At 41.6% G+C, this 16230-nt stretch overlaps 1 protein-coding gene across 1 annotated transcript; it reads left to right on the forward strand.

Moving 5' to 3' along the window:
* Nucleotides 1-1000: 1000 nt before the first annotated feature.
* FBXW10B (F-box and WD repeat domain containing 10B) lies at nucleotides 1001-15244 on the forward strand. Its single transcript, XM_062592122.1, has 13 exons — nucleotides 1001-1493; nucleotides 3150-3311; nucleotides 4449-4658; nucleotides 4759-4886; nucleotides 5926-6048; nucleotides 6594-6715; nucleotides 7193-7396; nucleotides 8467-8588; nucleotides 9145-9293; nucleotides 10113-10255; nucleotides 11016-11174; nucleotides 11733-11883; nucleotides 14291-15244. The coding sequence occupies exons 1-13, from the start codon at nucleotides 1001-1003 to the stop codon at nucleotides 15242-15244; spliced, it is 3120 nt and encodes a 1039-aa protein (XP_062448106.1).
* Nucleotides 15245-16230: the final 986 nt, after the last annotated feature.

Consider the following 16230-nt stretch of genomic DNA (forward strand, 5'->3'; position numbering starts at 1 on the left):
TAGAGGCAATACGGCGGGTGGCGCGGGCGGGTGGAGGTTTACGGTAGCGGGTGTCTCCTAGCAGCCGCGGACGCTGCGAGCTGCGCTCCCGGCTGCGCCGCGCCGCGCTGCGCTGCGACCTGCGCTCCCGGCTGCGCTCCCAGCACTGTGCTGTGAGCTGTGCTCCCGACTGCGCTCCCGGCTGCGCTGCGCTGCGAGCTGCGCTCCCGGCTGCGCTCCCAGCACTGTGCTGTGAGCTGTGCTCCCGACTGCGCTCCCGGCTGCGCTGCGCTCCCGGCTGCGTTCCCAGCACTGTGCTGTGAGCTGCGCTCCCGGCCTCGCTGCGCTGCGAGCTGCTCTCCCAGCTGCGCTCCCGGCTGCGCTCCCGGCACTGCGCTGCGAGTTGTGCTCCCAGCTGCGCTCCCGGCTGTGCTGTGCTCCCAGCTGTGCTGCGCTGTGAGCTGTGCTCCTGGCTGCGCTCCCAGGCAGCGCGGGCTGTGCTGGCTCCTGCTGGGTCGCCATCCTCATGGGTCTCCATGCTACACAGTGCTGAGGCCTCCGAACCTGCAAGTCTCCGTCCCTGCGGGCTTCCATCGTGGGCGGGGCTGAAGCTTCCCAACCTGTGGATCTCCATCCCCAAGGATCTCTATCCCCTGCTGGCCTGAAGTCTCTGAACCTGCAGCCTTCCAAATCTGTGTGCCTGTGTGTCTCCATCTGACAGCAGCTGAGCCCCTGAATCCATGTGCCTTCACCCCTGTGGGTCTCCATCGCATGCTGGGCTGAGGCCTCCAAACGTACAGGTGTCCATCCCTGCGAGCCTCCATCCTACACTGAACTGAGGCCTCTGAACAGGTTTTTTTCCTATGCTGGGCTGAGGCTCCCATCCCCTTGTGCCCCCATCCCTGCACAGGGCCATGCAGGAGGCAGGCAGGTGGCCAGCTGCAGGCTCCTGGATTCCAGGCTCTCTAGTTTGAGCTGCTGTCCCTGAGCTGCACTTGATCCTGGGAGGGCAGCTGGAGCAATGGAGATGCAGAAGTACAGCCTGTACTCTGCTCCTAGTCTGCGATGTGGGAAGGAAACAGACCTTGTGCCCGTGTGTGAAACCTGTGAGACCTGTGTCTTGGCCTGGAGGATATTTTCCACCAAGGAGTGGTTCCTGCGAGCCGGCATGCTCACCCAGAGGAAGTTCCTGCTGGGCATCATCAAGCGTTTTGACAGTTTCAGTTTACTCAGCTACACCGAGAAACTTCTGAGGGTGACTCAGGAGAAGGATTTCACTTATGTGCGCTCCCAAATCAGCTACAGCCTCAGAGATTGGAACATCTCCAGTTCCAATGGAGCTTTAGATCCACAAAGGCTAGAGCAAGAGATGCAGGACACGTGGTGGTGGTTTGCAAAAAGCAGCTACTGGACTAAAACAAACTACATTCTGCTCTTACTGAAACTGTGTGATGCCAAGTTACTGTTTACAGCAGCTGACCTGGTGCGAGAGCAAATTATCCTTGTGAGAACAGGTAAGCAGGATAGTGATGGGAGAGGTGAGCTCCCACGTGCCACCGGGCACTAATATTCACTGACGTCAAAAAGAAATCATAGGGCCAGATCCAGACTCTCTGATTCTTTGTAGCATCAAAAAGTACAGAGTTCTGGGGGGCTAGACGACACTCAGCATAGCTCCAGCGTGTGTAAGCCACGGATGAAACCAATGTGGCAGGATTCACGGATCAGTTACTAACTAGACACTCAAGGTCACAAAACTTAGCCTAAAGCTCTTCCCCTCTTACCTATTAACTTTGGCTATACATAGGATCCATGGGACAAATATTCTTGTCTGAGTCAGGTAAAAGTATATAATATATATGTATATTACATATATTATAATTCCATATTATATATGGAAATATAATGATGTAAGACAGATTTTCAACTATTTTTTTTTTAATTTACTTCTTATCAGGCAGAATACAGTGGACCAAAAAATTGCTTTCACAGCAATCAGGTCTGTGTCCTGCTTCAACAGCTGAAGATGTGGCCCAGGGAACTTTTGTTTTGATCTAGGAGAGACTCCCACAGAAAACTTTCAGTAATAAACAGCATCAAGTTTTCTTTTTGGTTGCTCTGATGCTGTGACAGTTTACCTTTTGGTTTCTGCTGACATTATCAGTGAAGATAAGAAAGACACTGCTCTGCTAGGGGCCACTGGGGAACTATGCTGGATTCCCCTGAACTACACAGTTCCTCTCTATTTCTTTTAGCTGAGACCTTACAAGCTGGCTGAATTTCAGGTAAGGTGAAGGCAACTGCTTTTGAAGCTGGGCAAAGAGGACCTAGCCCTAGAATACAAGTACCACGCTCCAGGGATGGTGCTAAAGATGAATGTAACATTGTCTAGCCATAGGGGCTCAGTTTCTTTTTGTCATCTGCAGCAGTCAGGCAGCTCCTGCTGTTGCTGCTCTGGCCGTTCCCTTCTTAAGCAGATGTTTTATTATATGGAGCAAAATGCTCCATGCAGTGCAAAGGACAACTGCTGAAAGCAGCAGTTCAGCCAATATTAACTATTAATTGTAGCTTTATTTGCCTCACACTATTAACCTTCTGGTTACACTGCAAATCCCATATCACTTAGACCTCTGATCTTTCCAGCTGTAGGAAATAAGTGGGCAAAGCAGAGGGAGTCGACACAAACTGTGCAGGAAACAGGGCCTTCCTGGCAGAAGCACATAGAGCCAGATGGGGCTCAGGTCTGGCAGCTTTACCCTGACCCAAAGCTATCCTCCAAGGACCTACTCTCCCTTGTGGTGCCAGCCTGTATGCAGCTTCAGAGTGCATAGTAATTGTCTAAAAGAGGTGATCATTAAAAAGGAGTATAGCCTACAGTGTGTACAGATGACAACAACGTAACGAAAAAACTTCCTAACGTGAGTTCTCCTGGGCAACAGATCTTAGAAGGAGTGGTTGTCAATTGAGTTCTTTAAGTAATGAGAACCACACCAGAGAAAACACTGAAGAGACTAGTTCTGCATAGGTAGAAGTGATGGAATAAATAATACAACATAATATCCATATTATACACTTAATATACTTTCTATTCTAACTTCTGCAGTCCCTTAATTCAATTTTAAGATGCCCATTGTGATTGTAGATTTTGACTCTTCACTTAATTCTTCCAGATAAAGAAGACACAGATGAATCACCTCCTACAGCCCTAAACAGCGTCAAAAACTACAGTCATCCTCAACCCAGCTGCCGGATTCATTTTGCTTTCCAATCTGTTGACACTTCATCTGCAGCCCTTGCAAGCAGAGTCTCATCTGCAAAAATCAACCAGTTTGGTAATATAGATATCACTACCTGAATATTTAATATTGGAGAAAATCTAGAGTGTTTCTAAGGAACTGGAACATTAACAACTGGCGCTGTCTAGCAACTGTTATTTTCTCGGATCATTTTGCAAAAAGGCAGAGTATATTATGACAATACTTTGCTGGAAAGTTCAAGGAAGTCTGGTACAAGGAGAGATTATGTCATTCAACAGGTGTTTCTTTGCTCTGAGTCCCAAATTTGTTGAGGCGCTGGAAGCGCAATGTTATAGCTGAGATGGAGAATATGGTATGGCCCTTTTGCTCATTGAGTATGGCAAGATGTTTGTTGCTCGGTAAGGTTGAAGGTGTTCCACCAGCACAATCTGAACTCTATAATCCAGCATTGTGGATTGTGTTGCACCTAAAAGCAAGGAAAGCCTCACACCAAGGGTGGTTTCAATTTGACAAAGAGGCTAGAGATGTCTATGGACACCATAAAAAAACCCCAATAATATGAGAAAGGCATTTGCTGTGTTTACTTTTCCGTTACCTTGGACAGGAGAGATTTTTTTTCCTTCTGCAATATCATGAATAAAACTGTATTTTCATGAAAGAAAATCCAATGGATGTAAGATGAGAGGGTCTCACACTCCTTTCAGACAATAGTGCTATGTTCTTGGCACAAGGGTGTTTTGATATTCCTCTTAAAAGATCAGGACAGACCTCGGTCTGTGCTGGTGATTCCTATAGATAGAAGTGGAAGAGGTAGAGAAAGTATCTTCTATTTTTAAGAAAAATGCCACATTGCATTTCCAGCATGCCCAGCTAGGGTGTTCTATGGCATAGCTAATCACCCATTTTCTTCCATCTATGAAGAGCTCTCAATACCTTTCAGGGCAGTGATAGCTGAGAAGAGTTAGCATCCCACATATCTGCACCTTCAAGCCCCGTGACGGAGAGTGTGAATTGTTCTTCAAGACATTGAGTACCCTCTGCTCCCATAGTGTGACAAGGCCCATCATTTTCTTTGGAACTGTATGTTACTGAAGGGATTTTCAAAAGTTGGCTTAAAGCCAATTGGCTCTTGTATTGCATGACTAACAACTGGATCATTAATACAGTCCAAAGCTCAAACACTTATAGCTTGTCAATTCCATTGTCTTCCAGGTGGTCAGCTATCAACAGTGTCTGTCTGTCCCCTAAACAGTGAGTATGTCTTCCAGAAGGGTCCTGGTATGGTGGATAAGTCATCTGTTGTGTCCTCAGTTGCTCCAGGTGCCACGGTGGTTCCGTCATCTCTACAGTCAATCTCCCATATCAACAAGTACAAGGACTTCATTCGCTACCTGCCAATTCACCTGTCCAAGTACATCCTGGGTAAAGGTCCTCTAATTTTCCAGGGATGGTCTCTTCTAAGGCTCAGAGGTGGCCTCTAATGTGTGTAGGGATTAGCCACTCTGTCCTTTTAATTCCTCAGGGCTTCTGGATCGAAAATCCCTCAACACATGTGCAGCTGTGAGTAAATGTTGGGCTTTCCTGGCCAAGGAAGTCAAGAGGGAACATATGTCAGAAAAAATAATACAGGAGGAGATCCTGTTTTTGCAGGTATGGGGTCTGGGCTTCTACTGTTATCATGCACTTTAAAAAGAATATTTTCTCTCACTGCCCAGGCCGTTAGATGGAAGTGCCTTTTCTGGAGGTCACTTCTTGACTTCATCCTGTTCCTTCTTCCTCCTTTCTCATTCTGCAGAGCTAAGCTGGATTACATGTTCATATGGTCATAAGCAAGCACAACAGAATGGGCTTTATCGACATTTAGAGAGTCTGTAGCTTTAAAATTGGATCATCAAGAATTTATAATGAAGTAAACAAAGCTTGGTCAGAAATAAAAATACTAGACTTTCAGCAGCCAGTGATAGGATGCAAAGCTGCAGTAACTCCCTGGGGCAGCTGCAACAGTGAGCTTTATTAGTGTCACATAGGAACATGAAGAAGCTGGGTTTTCTCGCAAGAAGTGAGCTGGTGGTTGGGACACAGTCGAGCAGAACTTGAGGTAAAGGTTCGCCCTGGTTAATGCAGACCTACCATAGACTAAGTTAAGAGTAAAAGCAAATCCCCCAAAGTTAGGGATTATATGCCTGAGTGCATGCTATTATTTGGGAAGACAGCATGGAAATCTCAGCTTTCTGCTAATACTCAACGCAGATTTAATGAAAGGTTCTATGCATTAAAAATGAACCTTAAACGATCATATAAAGATTTGCTGGGAGCCTTTCACATCTCAGAATGTATGGGGATTCTAAATCAACTGAGCAGTCATTAAAGATGAGATGTTCTTTGAAACTGACCCCATTAAAACGTAAAAACATTGCAGCTTATTGAAAGCTAAAGACTCCTCAGTTTGAAAACCCCCCCCATATTTTTTCATAAGAAGTTAAATCTTATACCAATAAAGTGGTAAATGCAACCTAGTGCTCTTAAGCAGAATCATGAGGACATGGCAATTTTGCCGAAGTACAAGTCAGTGTGTGCAGTTCAGCTTTGCACATAACTTCAGCATTGCATGGAGATCAAGAACATGAGCAGTATCTTTTGCACGCTTAGGCTTTGCAGTGACAGTGCTGATTGTATTGGTTTATTCCAGGGATCATGCCCTAGGGGAGTGGTTTCCAACTATGCTAAAATAGTCAATGTGACAATTCCACGGTTAAACAAAGCAGGAGATGTCATCCAAGTGAAAGACCACAAATGGAGCAGTAAAATGAAGGTATGCTGAAGGTGGTTTGCTTTCTGTAGGTCCTATGTTTCAGCATTTCGGGAGGGAGGAGGACACAGCGATCTTAGAAGACTAGATTGTGTATTAGGTGCAGCTTTGCTCTTCTCCTACTCCTCCTTCTGGCTTGCATCATCACGAGCAATTCACAAGGATCAATACTTGCTCAGCCTTCCTTTGCAAGGGAGGGGGTCTGCATCTCTGAAAGGAGATTGTACTAATGCTTCCCCACAGTGCCACAAATAGTCTCAAAGCCTGGGGCACTGGCAAGGTTGGGCAGCATCACAAGGACATGGTATTTTCTCCAAAGAATAAGGGGTGAAATTATCAGGTATTCCACTTGTTGCCACTGAATGACATACAGAGAGCAACCCTTGCTTCTGTACTAATTGGGAAGTTCCTGCACACTGGGTGTTCCCTATGGACATTTTCCATCTCTGTTAAGCTCAACAGCACAGAGGGAATTGAGCTAATAGGTACTATGGAGTAATACTGCACTCTTTCCCCCCCGGTTAATGTTTTTGCATTTCTCTTTCTAGCTGGAGGAGGAGGAAGAAGATAATCTGCAATTAGCTTATCATGGCCTGCAAACTAACACCATCCAGCTGGAAGAGAGAAATGTCTTCTGTGGCTCCTACAACATTCGTGTCCTCACGGACCAGTACGTAGATTACCTAGCTGCTTTCTGTACTAATCCTGTAGGGCCAAAGAGGGGCTTCAGAAAATCTGTCAGATCCCTCTGAGGGAATGGGTGGCTCGAAAAGGATCTCTCAGGATCTGTGTTAGAGAATCTTCAGTATATAATCCATTTTTTTTTAATAAGATACCAAGTTGAGTCATTTTTAGAGATGAAAGGACTAGCAATACACAGAAGGTCACAAAGGACATGATGCTGAGAGGAACAGCCTCCGCTCTTCAACTTACTCCCCAGATACAAACTTGGGTATACAAAACTATGAACTTTGCTTGTGATGCCCTGCAAAGGATTCATATACCTAAGCATGTTGTCCATCAGCTTGCTTTATAATTCAGCATTGAGTATCATAGAAATTCCTGTCAATAACTGCAACAGCCTGATGAGACCTATTAGACATTATTATCTAGCTAAAGCTCACCTCAATCACTGCTTTTTATTCAGATCAGACCCAAACAGAGTAATTCACTACAGTGGTGGAAACTTGGTAGCTGTTGGCTCTGCAGACCGAAAAGTGAGGTTTCTTGGTGTGCTGGAAATGAAAGAAGTGCCTCCTCTGCTCTCTGGCCATGCTGGGAGCATCAAAGCACTGTACCTCAATGAGAAGGAAGGATTTGTTCTCAGCGCAAGCTTTGATCTCAGCATCAGGTGAGGAGCTCTAGGAATGTGCCTCAGGATACCAGCCCCCTGGGAAATTCAGAAAAAACAACTTTAAACCTTCCACCTCGAACTTTAGGAATCTTCTTTCACATCATTAGGATAATGAAAAAAAGGAGTTTAGATAACTAAACATATCCTCCACTCACATAGGGCAGCTTCTTCATTTTACAATTTCATCTAATACTGAATGATTAAAATAGCAAGATACTTTGGGAAAATTTGTGTATCGTTATATCTTAAAAAAACAAGACATGTTTCTAATATACACTTGTAATAAAACTCTGGCTTTGCTATGGTCAGCATCAAGTTCAGTGGGGTTGGGAGTTCTCCATGACACTTTAGAAGGCCTCTTGTGCTAAGTGGATTCAAGACCCTGGCATGTGCACCTTCACATGGTCTTTGGAGAAAATGAAGAGACAGCTTTCTTTGCAAAGTACAGCTGCTCCTTTCCAAGTACTGCACACTAAAACAGGTGGTGGAGATGATCAGCTATTAGGTCTTATTTATCACTAAATCTCAAAAGTCCTTCGTGTAATGTCACAATATTGAAGGGTGAAAAAAGAAGTAACAGTTGTCCAGCTCTGCCGTGGCAACTATACAACTTCCTCAAAGACAGCATTTAACTCCAAGTGAAAATGTTTATACCGATTCAAACTGGGTCCTCTTTGCCCTTCCCCAGTCTGAAGGGATGTTTATGTGTATGTTTGAGTTCTCTATCTAAAGTCAACAGAAGTCACCTTGAGATTAGCCAGTAAAAAAATAAGGTTATCTAAAAAAGTGTATATTTGAAGGCTATCTTAAGGAAACTATGCTAGAGCTGAAAACTAATGACAAGTTTCCAGGCAGGTTTGGAGGTGGATGAAAAACTACATGAGAAAAAATTTAATATAAAAGCTAATCTGATTGTTCCCATATTGCTCCAGTAGAACAGTTGAATGAGTCCTGATTTAACCCAGAGTGTATGTGAGGACAGTTGGGCCCATGAAGTAGCAAGTAGTGAATAAGGCATCAGTTTAGTTATTAATAACTGCATTTCTTTTTTGGTCTTTACTTTGTAGATGCTGGGATATATACAGTGGTGTTTGTATGAAAATCTTCAATGGTCACTCAGGGACCATCACTTGCCTGGATTTATACAAACATAAGTTTGTGTCAGGAGCCAAAGATGGGATGGTAAAAGGTGAGAGTCGGGACCAGGAGGCTCCCAGTCAAAAGTGAATGGTAACAACAGAGTTACTTGGAGTCATGATGAATGTGATATATGAAGTATATGATTCTGAAAATATACAAAACAGATGGTGAATTTTAGTTTCTCATACTGTTGCTTACAGAACAATAAGTTGTGTGTGCACCTACACACACACACACGTACATGGAGTCTGACTGTGTCATTGCATAAATTTTTATTATTTCTGCTTTTATTCAGTTTTAAATGGCTTTGTGCCTTCAGCGCTAGACTAAGCCTTGGAAGAGTGGTATAAATTTTCAGCTTTGCCAGAGACTTCTTTGTTATTTTTTTATAAAATAAGGATTAAAAGGCTATGCCATTTTCTAGACCTTGCATTTAAAAATTTAGTCATATAATTAAACTCAAAAGTCAATACCTGGCTCCAAGCTGAGCTGCAGGCACAACATGCAACTGAAATTCCAGTAATATCTTCTAATTCACATTGTACTCAGCAAAACTTAGCATTGGAACATGAATATTTAATATTTCTCCCTTTTACTCCTAACAGTATGGGATTTGGAAAGCAGGAAATGCCTCAAGACTCTGAAACACAACAATATTGTTTGGGTAGTTAAAATGGATAGCACCCGCATTGTCAGTGGTTGTGACAAGGGACTTGTGAAAGTCTGGTATGCTGACACTGGAACTCTGATCAAAGTAAGTTCCTTCTTAGGTAGATGATTCTGCGCTAAATGGTCAAAAACTTTCTGTGCTAGTTTATCATGACTTTCTGTTTATGCGACAGCCGTCCAAGAAGAAGGAAAAAACACACAAACAAACAAACAAACAAAAGCCCTCTTCCCTACCAGCAGTCTAAATTGGCAAAAGAAACTGCAGAATTATTGGTGAGAGAACACTGTAAAAACTGCTTTACAGACAACTGGCCAAGTTCTAAACTGGAGTTTGATTTACCTTGCTCAACCCTCCATTATCTGTTCTTTGCAGAATCTGTTTTTGTATGAACACTGGCAAACTGGGAAGGGAGTGAGAGGGTTTGACCAACAGCTTCAAGGGTTGGAAGGTCACATTAGTCCAAAATGTGAAAATTGTTGCTTTCAGAACCAGTAACAGTTAAAATTGAAGCAGCCGGCTAGCTGCTCTGCAATTCAAAGATTGAGGCCAGAATTGCTAATTATCTTAGGAGATGTCTAGAATTAGCATTAGTCCACATCTCTGAAAGAACAGAAACTTTCTGCCTGAGGGGAAGAAGGCTGCAGTTCTACGATGCAATAACATATTTAGTACATATAATGATTATGGAAAATGATGTTAATTCCATGATAGTAGCTAATCAGCAGCAGCAAGCCCAGAACGTTTCTTATTAGGGACTATTAAACCAACAGTTACCTATATTGGTATATTTTAATATCTGATAAAGCTTCTATGAAGATGGTATTGTGCCTGCTGTAAGCTGTCTTGCTATGTTTACATCCAGAACGCTGATACTGTGTTACATCTATTTGTTTTATTTTGCAGGTATTAGAAGGGCACCAAGGTCCAGTTAAGTGCTTGTCCTTTGATCAGTGGCACTTAGTTACGGGCAGCACTGATGGATATGCCCTGGCATGGAGCATGTTGGGAAACCATAAGAGAGGCCTAACAGCTTTCCGCCACCCAAAGTAGGAATCACATACGTCTTTTAAGTTATCCATAAATGATCTCTATAAATCTGTAAAGAAAACATCTCTCTTATAGGAACAAAAAATGCCTTAATTGGCAGTCCTAGAATTTGAAACATCCTTGCTCTCAGTCTTTATCTTAAAAAAGCAATAGGTGGTAGTAACAAGTGTTTGTCAGTTTATCAGACTTGTAATAACCTAAAATGTAAATATGTAACCACTTGCTCACAAACAAGGATGAATTAAGACTGTGACCCTTTACAGTGCAATATTTCAAGGATCCCAAACTACATTTACTAGGATATCACACTATCCGTTTAAGAATAGAAAATAATGTACATATGAAATTTGACTGAGTTATATGCTGTAAAGTCCTACCGTGTATTATGTCACTTTCTAATATTTTAATTGCATATTAAAAATGTGAAAATTGTAGCATCAGATTGTTTTCATTTGCTTTCTTAAACATAAAAATGCAATTTATAATGCAACAGATGGACACAATGACACTGGTGGTGTCCACTGAGCTTTGTTCTTTTTATTTTATTTCTTTGGATAGTCATCTTAGTACTCTTCAAAAAGTGCAAGTGATTTTGAAGGAGTTCACTACCAAGCCTTTTAAATGTCTTGATCAGCAAATTTTTTTTAACTTGTTGATGGAGACAGATTTTGCATCTCATCTAAGACAAGAGAATTTGTTGCTCTAGTTTCTTCATGAAAGTGTGATGAATAAACCAACACTCGTGTGTCTTGTTTTCAGAGGAGTTCTGTTCCTGGAGTTTCTCTATCTCAGAGTCATCAGTGGCTGTGCTGATGGAAAGATTCGTATATTTAACTTCCTGACGGGGAGCTGCCTGAAAGTGATGAGGGCTAATAGCAGAGGGGACCCCATATCCTCTTTCTGTGTTGCAGAAAATAGGTTAGTGGTAACAGTTGCAATCAGTCCCTGAACTGATTAGGTAGATTACTTTGCAAAACTGTGTATTACACTGTCCAGCTGAGGCCTTTACCTGTTCCATGGCCTGCTGTTTCTCATAAAAACAATCATGGAAAATTCTTCCAGGTTCCCTCACATCCCTACCTCTAGAGTAAAAGTAGTTCTTCTTCCCTCTCCAATTTAGGTTTAAATGTCCCTAATAACATGGTACTTCCATCTCTTTTGGCATTTTACTGGTCTAACTCAGCCTACTGTCAGGAAGTCTCATCTTAAAAATTGATTATGCCTTAGAGTTGAATGGAAAGAACCCTGTAGAGTTCATATAAACTACATGAATTAGAATATGCAGTGTCTAATTGTAGGGACTAGAAATAAAGTAATCGCTGCTGCTTGTCTCTTCTTTAAACAAGCAATAATTTCTTCGCTTCTGCTTAAGTACCCCAAGGTTTGTAGTACACACAGGCAAATGGATCCATTAGATAATAACTGATTTACTAATGATAGTTCATGCTTTTGATATCATTCCCTTCCGCTCTCCAGGATGGTGATCAATGCACTGAGCTGTCTGCTGATGTTCCAATTTGAGGATGTCAAGTGGAACTATATGTTAAAGACTGACCGGGAGATGGCAGGGAAGAAAAAGGAACAGCGCAAAGGGCCTTCAAACAAAATACCGGTTCACTTTCAGCAAGTAAAACATGACAAAGTCAGACAGAAGACATACCAGCTTCCTCTGGAGATGAAAGACGCTGACCAGCTAATGCTATCTTACTTGATCTGTTGCCGGTCATCAAAAGGCTGTGGAATGTCTCAAAGTAATACATACAGTCTTTGCAATCCTCTGGCATCAATTTCTAAAATAAGTTTTGAAATAGTTTCAAGTACCCACTACCTTCATCTTAATCAATATGCAGATTCTCCACTCTTTACAGAGCAATCTGGTAGACGTGCTGCTGCATCTCAATGGTTCTGCAAAGGCTTTACAAAAGCTTAGAAATTACACATTTTTGGAAAGAAGGTTTGGTATAAATTCAGCACATTAATCAAGACAGTCTCTGTCATTTTCCAACTGAAATCAGTGTTAGTATTCATATTCTTATACCTAGTGTGCACTGAAATACGCAGCTGACTCAATGCTTGAATTATTTATTAACCTTCTCCCCCCCGTCCCGAAAGTTGTAAGAGCACCTGCATTCAGAATCTGCCACCATTGGGAAATGCAACTGCACATGAACTGGCACCTTTTAAACTATTACATATATACATATATATTACATATATATAAATTTTTAAAGTCTGCAGGTATTTAATACAGTATTTATAACAAATCATCAGCTCTGCATTCAAACTCGTATTGTAAATAAAGTGATGGGCTAAGAAAGCTGTCATACTTTTTAGACCATCAAAAACTTCTCTGATGTAGCTCTATTTGCTGAAAGATCCAGTTTGCAGAAGCAGGAAACAAACAGGGAATTAACTATATGTTAATTTTACTTGAAAAAAAAATATATAAAAGTTATATACATATACATTTAATATTAGTATTTTTAAAAATCAGCATTTGCTGTATTATCTTTGAATTGTCTATGATGTTTTTTTTTCCCTAATCAAATACTTATGGAGTTATTTATAAAACCTAGACTTTTAGAAGCTGTGATAAGAGGCAAAATGGTAAGGACTTGAAATCCTATCAGTTATGACATATTAAAAAAAAAAAAGCAGGGGGCAGGAGGAAATCAACACCATCAAAGTTTTCAGAGATTATTTATTCTTCTCTTTTCTAGCTCTCCATTATGAACTGATGAAATTAGCAGCTTGCCAGCCACAGCAAAATTTGCTCAAAAGCACAAAATCTTATACTATTCAGGCACAGCAGCAGAAAAACCTTTTAATTCCTGGTAACCAACAGCCCCATATGATTGACTCAGAAAAGTCAACAAGAGCATATTCTGCAAGAACACTGGCAGATACTGGTAAGAACTCTTTAAAGCCAGATACGACAGTAATTCTTAAAATGAGTGTCTCTAAGATAAATGAATTGATTAAAGAAAAAGTAATGATCTCTAGAAGAGATCACTCTGGATGAAAGTTTTGCAGCTGGTAAAACAGATCAGTATCAGTTACTCAGAAAATCATTTTAAAAAATAAGTTTTGGGAAAATTTTCTCAGCTAGCCAACAGTGACATGGTAACCTGAAACTTGAAAATGAGATAGCACTGATCACAAACATGGTCTTTGGCCATATTGCATTTTTTCCTTAATTTGTATTTTTTCCCAGATTTTAGTTTCAGAACCTGTCGGTAATTGTACAGAAATCTCAGAGTCTAAGAAAGATAGACTGTGAAATCAACCGAACAGCTTAGATCAGCTGAATGTCTCCAACCCCAAATTCACAGTGCCTGTAACCGAGATGCAGGGCCACATGTATCTGCAGATTAAACAGTTCTAAATTCTGGAACTGAAGGACAAGGAGTAATGATTTTCTTCAGTTTATTTTCCTGTATTCTGCTTTTCAGAGCTATAAATTAGCGCTGTATGAAATACATTTCCACAGGGCAGAAGTTTCAATTAATGAGATTGAAAAACAGAACAGTATTGCAAAACGAGGACATGCAAATAGCATGGCATTGCAAAACAAAGTGATGAAGTGAACTGCTATGGCAAGGCCATGGTACTGAGTGTCCTATACAGTATTTGTTAAAATCTCTATTTCTTAGTTGAGGACATAATCACACAATCCATCTTGGTGTATCATACATCAGATATCACTCCCTAAATAACCTGAGATATCAAAAGTAAGTTATGAAGCATGTCTTGTGATTTCTAATTCAAATTAAGCTCTGATCAGTAAACATGGTTTTCAGACACTGGCTATTTGAGAGACATCTCTCAGAAAGTGACTTGTCTTTAATCCTTTTTCCAATGCACAAACCATGGCATGAGAAAGGCAGAGGTTAGCAGCATCAGTAGTGAGGCTAAGGCTGAACAAACCGAAATGGGCATCATTGGCTTGCAGTTTCTTACACTGTCTGTTCTGTAGCTAAACTTGGACTCTCCATATGCCTGTCAATCCAGCAAGCAACCCTATCCCTCCTTAGACTAGTACCCTGCCCAAGATCACAAGAACTATGCTTGACTTCAACTATATTCAGTGTTTGTTTGTTTGTTTGAAAACAGACGGTGAATCTGAATATGGCTCTTCCCTCTATGCACCTGCACATGCCGACAGGACAGAAGCCACTTTACAGTATAAAAAGCAAAGGGGCCCAAGCTGTCCAATGTCCCCTAACCAGATACTCTTAACTGTGAACACACTGCAGAATAGCTGTAAGTCAGCACTAGTCGGCACCAGTATTCAGCATACTCCAACAGTCACAGAAGCGTGGGAACCTTCACTGCATCAGCAAGAACACTCTGAAAAAATGAAAATATATAAAACCCCCATGCAGCACAAAAAGGATCAGTCAGTCCAGCTCCAACACATGAGATCTGACAGTGACTCTTTGACCACGAAAAGAATTTCGACACCCTTTGAAACCAAAAAGCTGCAGCTCAAGCTAATAAACTCTTTGCACGGACCCACTGTGAAGTCCTCCATTCCTGCTCCCTCCATTGTACGTCCCAAGTCATACTGTGGCATGCCGGAAGAAAAGCAAGCTCACAGTGGCTATGGTAAAGTCATTCCCCTACCTGACGTTGGGGTTCAGCTTATCGGCCACTTTACAACTTCCTCTGAACCAATTAAATCAACACCCATGATTGTACAAGTGAAAACTAAACCGGTTTCCAGGAAAAAAAAGCCCTTTCTTCAATATGCTGCAGACCCTTATCGGATTAACAGTGGATTCAAGCTTCTGACAAGAAAACAGAGGGTGGCATATCAGAAAGCTACAACAGTTCAGTATCAGTCAAACCAGACAAAACTCATAGAAGACCAACAAAAAGTGCGCAAGAAGGCCTGGTTAAGGAAAATTAGAGGCCTTCCTATAGATTCTTTTACCAAGGAGGGGAAAATAGCTGCTCCTGAACTTGGCCTCAATACATTCATCTGAGATAATCTGTTAGTTCAACAAACCACCAGCATCTGAGCATTCTGGGGCTTCTCAAATATACTATCTTCTCATGATCCCTCTGGTTTATAAATAAATGTAAAAAAAACTCTATTATTTTTTTCTGAACAGTATTATTGGCATATTTAAGTATTTGTGAAGGCAGCCAATGGGGTGACTCCTCTCCGGGGATTTGACATTTTGCTAGACCTATTGTTCCCATAGACACAGCATTGTTGTTTAAAGACAAGTATTACTGAAGAAACGGTTTAACTGTATTCAAATAAAAACATTCCTACTATTATCAGGTTCTATGAGGATTTAGTCAATTTTAAATTACAGAATTTTACTTGTGAATCACAGAATAGTTGGAGTTAAAAGGGAACTTTAGAGATCGTCTGCTCCAGCCCCCTGCTCCTGCAGGGTCAGCTGGAGCAGGTTGCTCCGTGCCTTCCACAACCGAGTGTTCAGAAACTCTCCTAGTCCTTCATTCAAATCTCAGTTCAGAAAGCTTCTTATAGCAAAACTCTCAGCACTCGCACATTCTGCGGTGGAACAATCCTCAAAATCCCATTAAATCCAGTAGATATTCTCTTAAGTATTCAGATTTGTGGAACACTGCAGGCCACTGCTTCTGGTACCTATTATCACACTTTTGGTCCAGTCCAAGACACACCGACTTATTGTAGCTCCAAGTCAAAGAAATGATAATTCTCAACTTCCCTTGTGCTCTTCTTATGTGCATTCTCACTAGTAGTTGGGTACTTACACCAGCTCGTAAGTACTCCTTCTATAGAGCCATTCATGCATTCTTTTGAGAACATCATGTAACATTATGTGATGTATAACATTCAGGTTTATCCCCTACTCACACACGAGTGCACAATCAGGAGTATTAAGGGTAAAAATCCCTCCTGTTTCTTTCACTGATGGTTTATTTAAAGATTGTGTATAACATTTTAGCAATTACATAGCAGAAACGAGCAAAA

Source organism: Rhea pennata, chromosome 19 (genome assembly GCF_028389875.1).
Source record: "Rhea pennata isolate bPtePen1 chromosome 19, bPtePen1.pri, whole genome shotgun sequence".
Lineage (NCBI taxonomy): Eukaryota > Metazoa > Chordata > Aves > Rheiformes > Rheidae > Rhea > Rhea pennata.

Bases quoted from the DNA above. Each gene is read 5' to 3' on its own strand.
- FBXW10B (XM_062592122.1), top strand. From the start codon at position 1,001: ATGGAGATGCAGAAGTACAGCCTGTACTCTGCTCCTAGTCTGCGATGT. The intron at 1,494-3,149 runs GTAAGCAGGATA...TAATTCTTCCAG, and splicing joins AATTATCCTTGTGAGAACAG to ATAAAGAAGACACAGATGAA. The intron at 7,397-8,466 runs GTGAGGAGCTCT...TTTACTTTGTAG, and splicing joins AGCTTTGATCTCAGCATCAG to ATGCTGGGATATATACAGTG.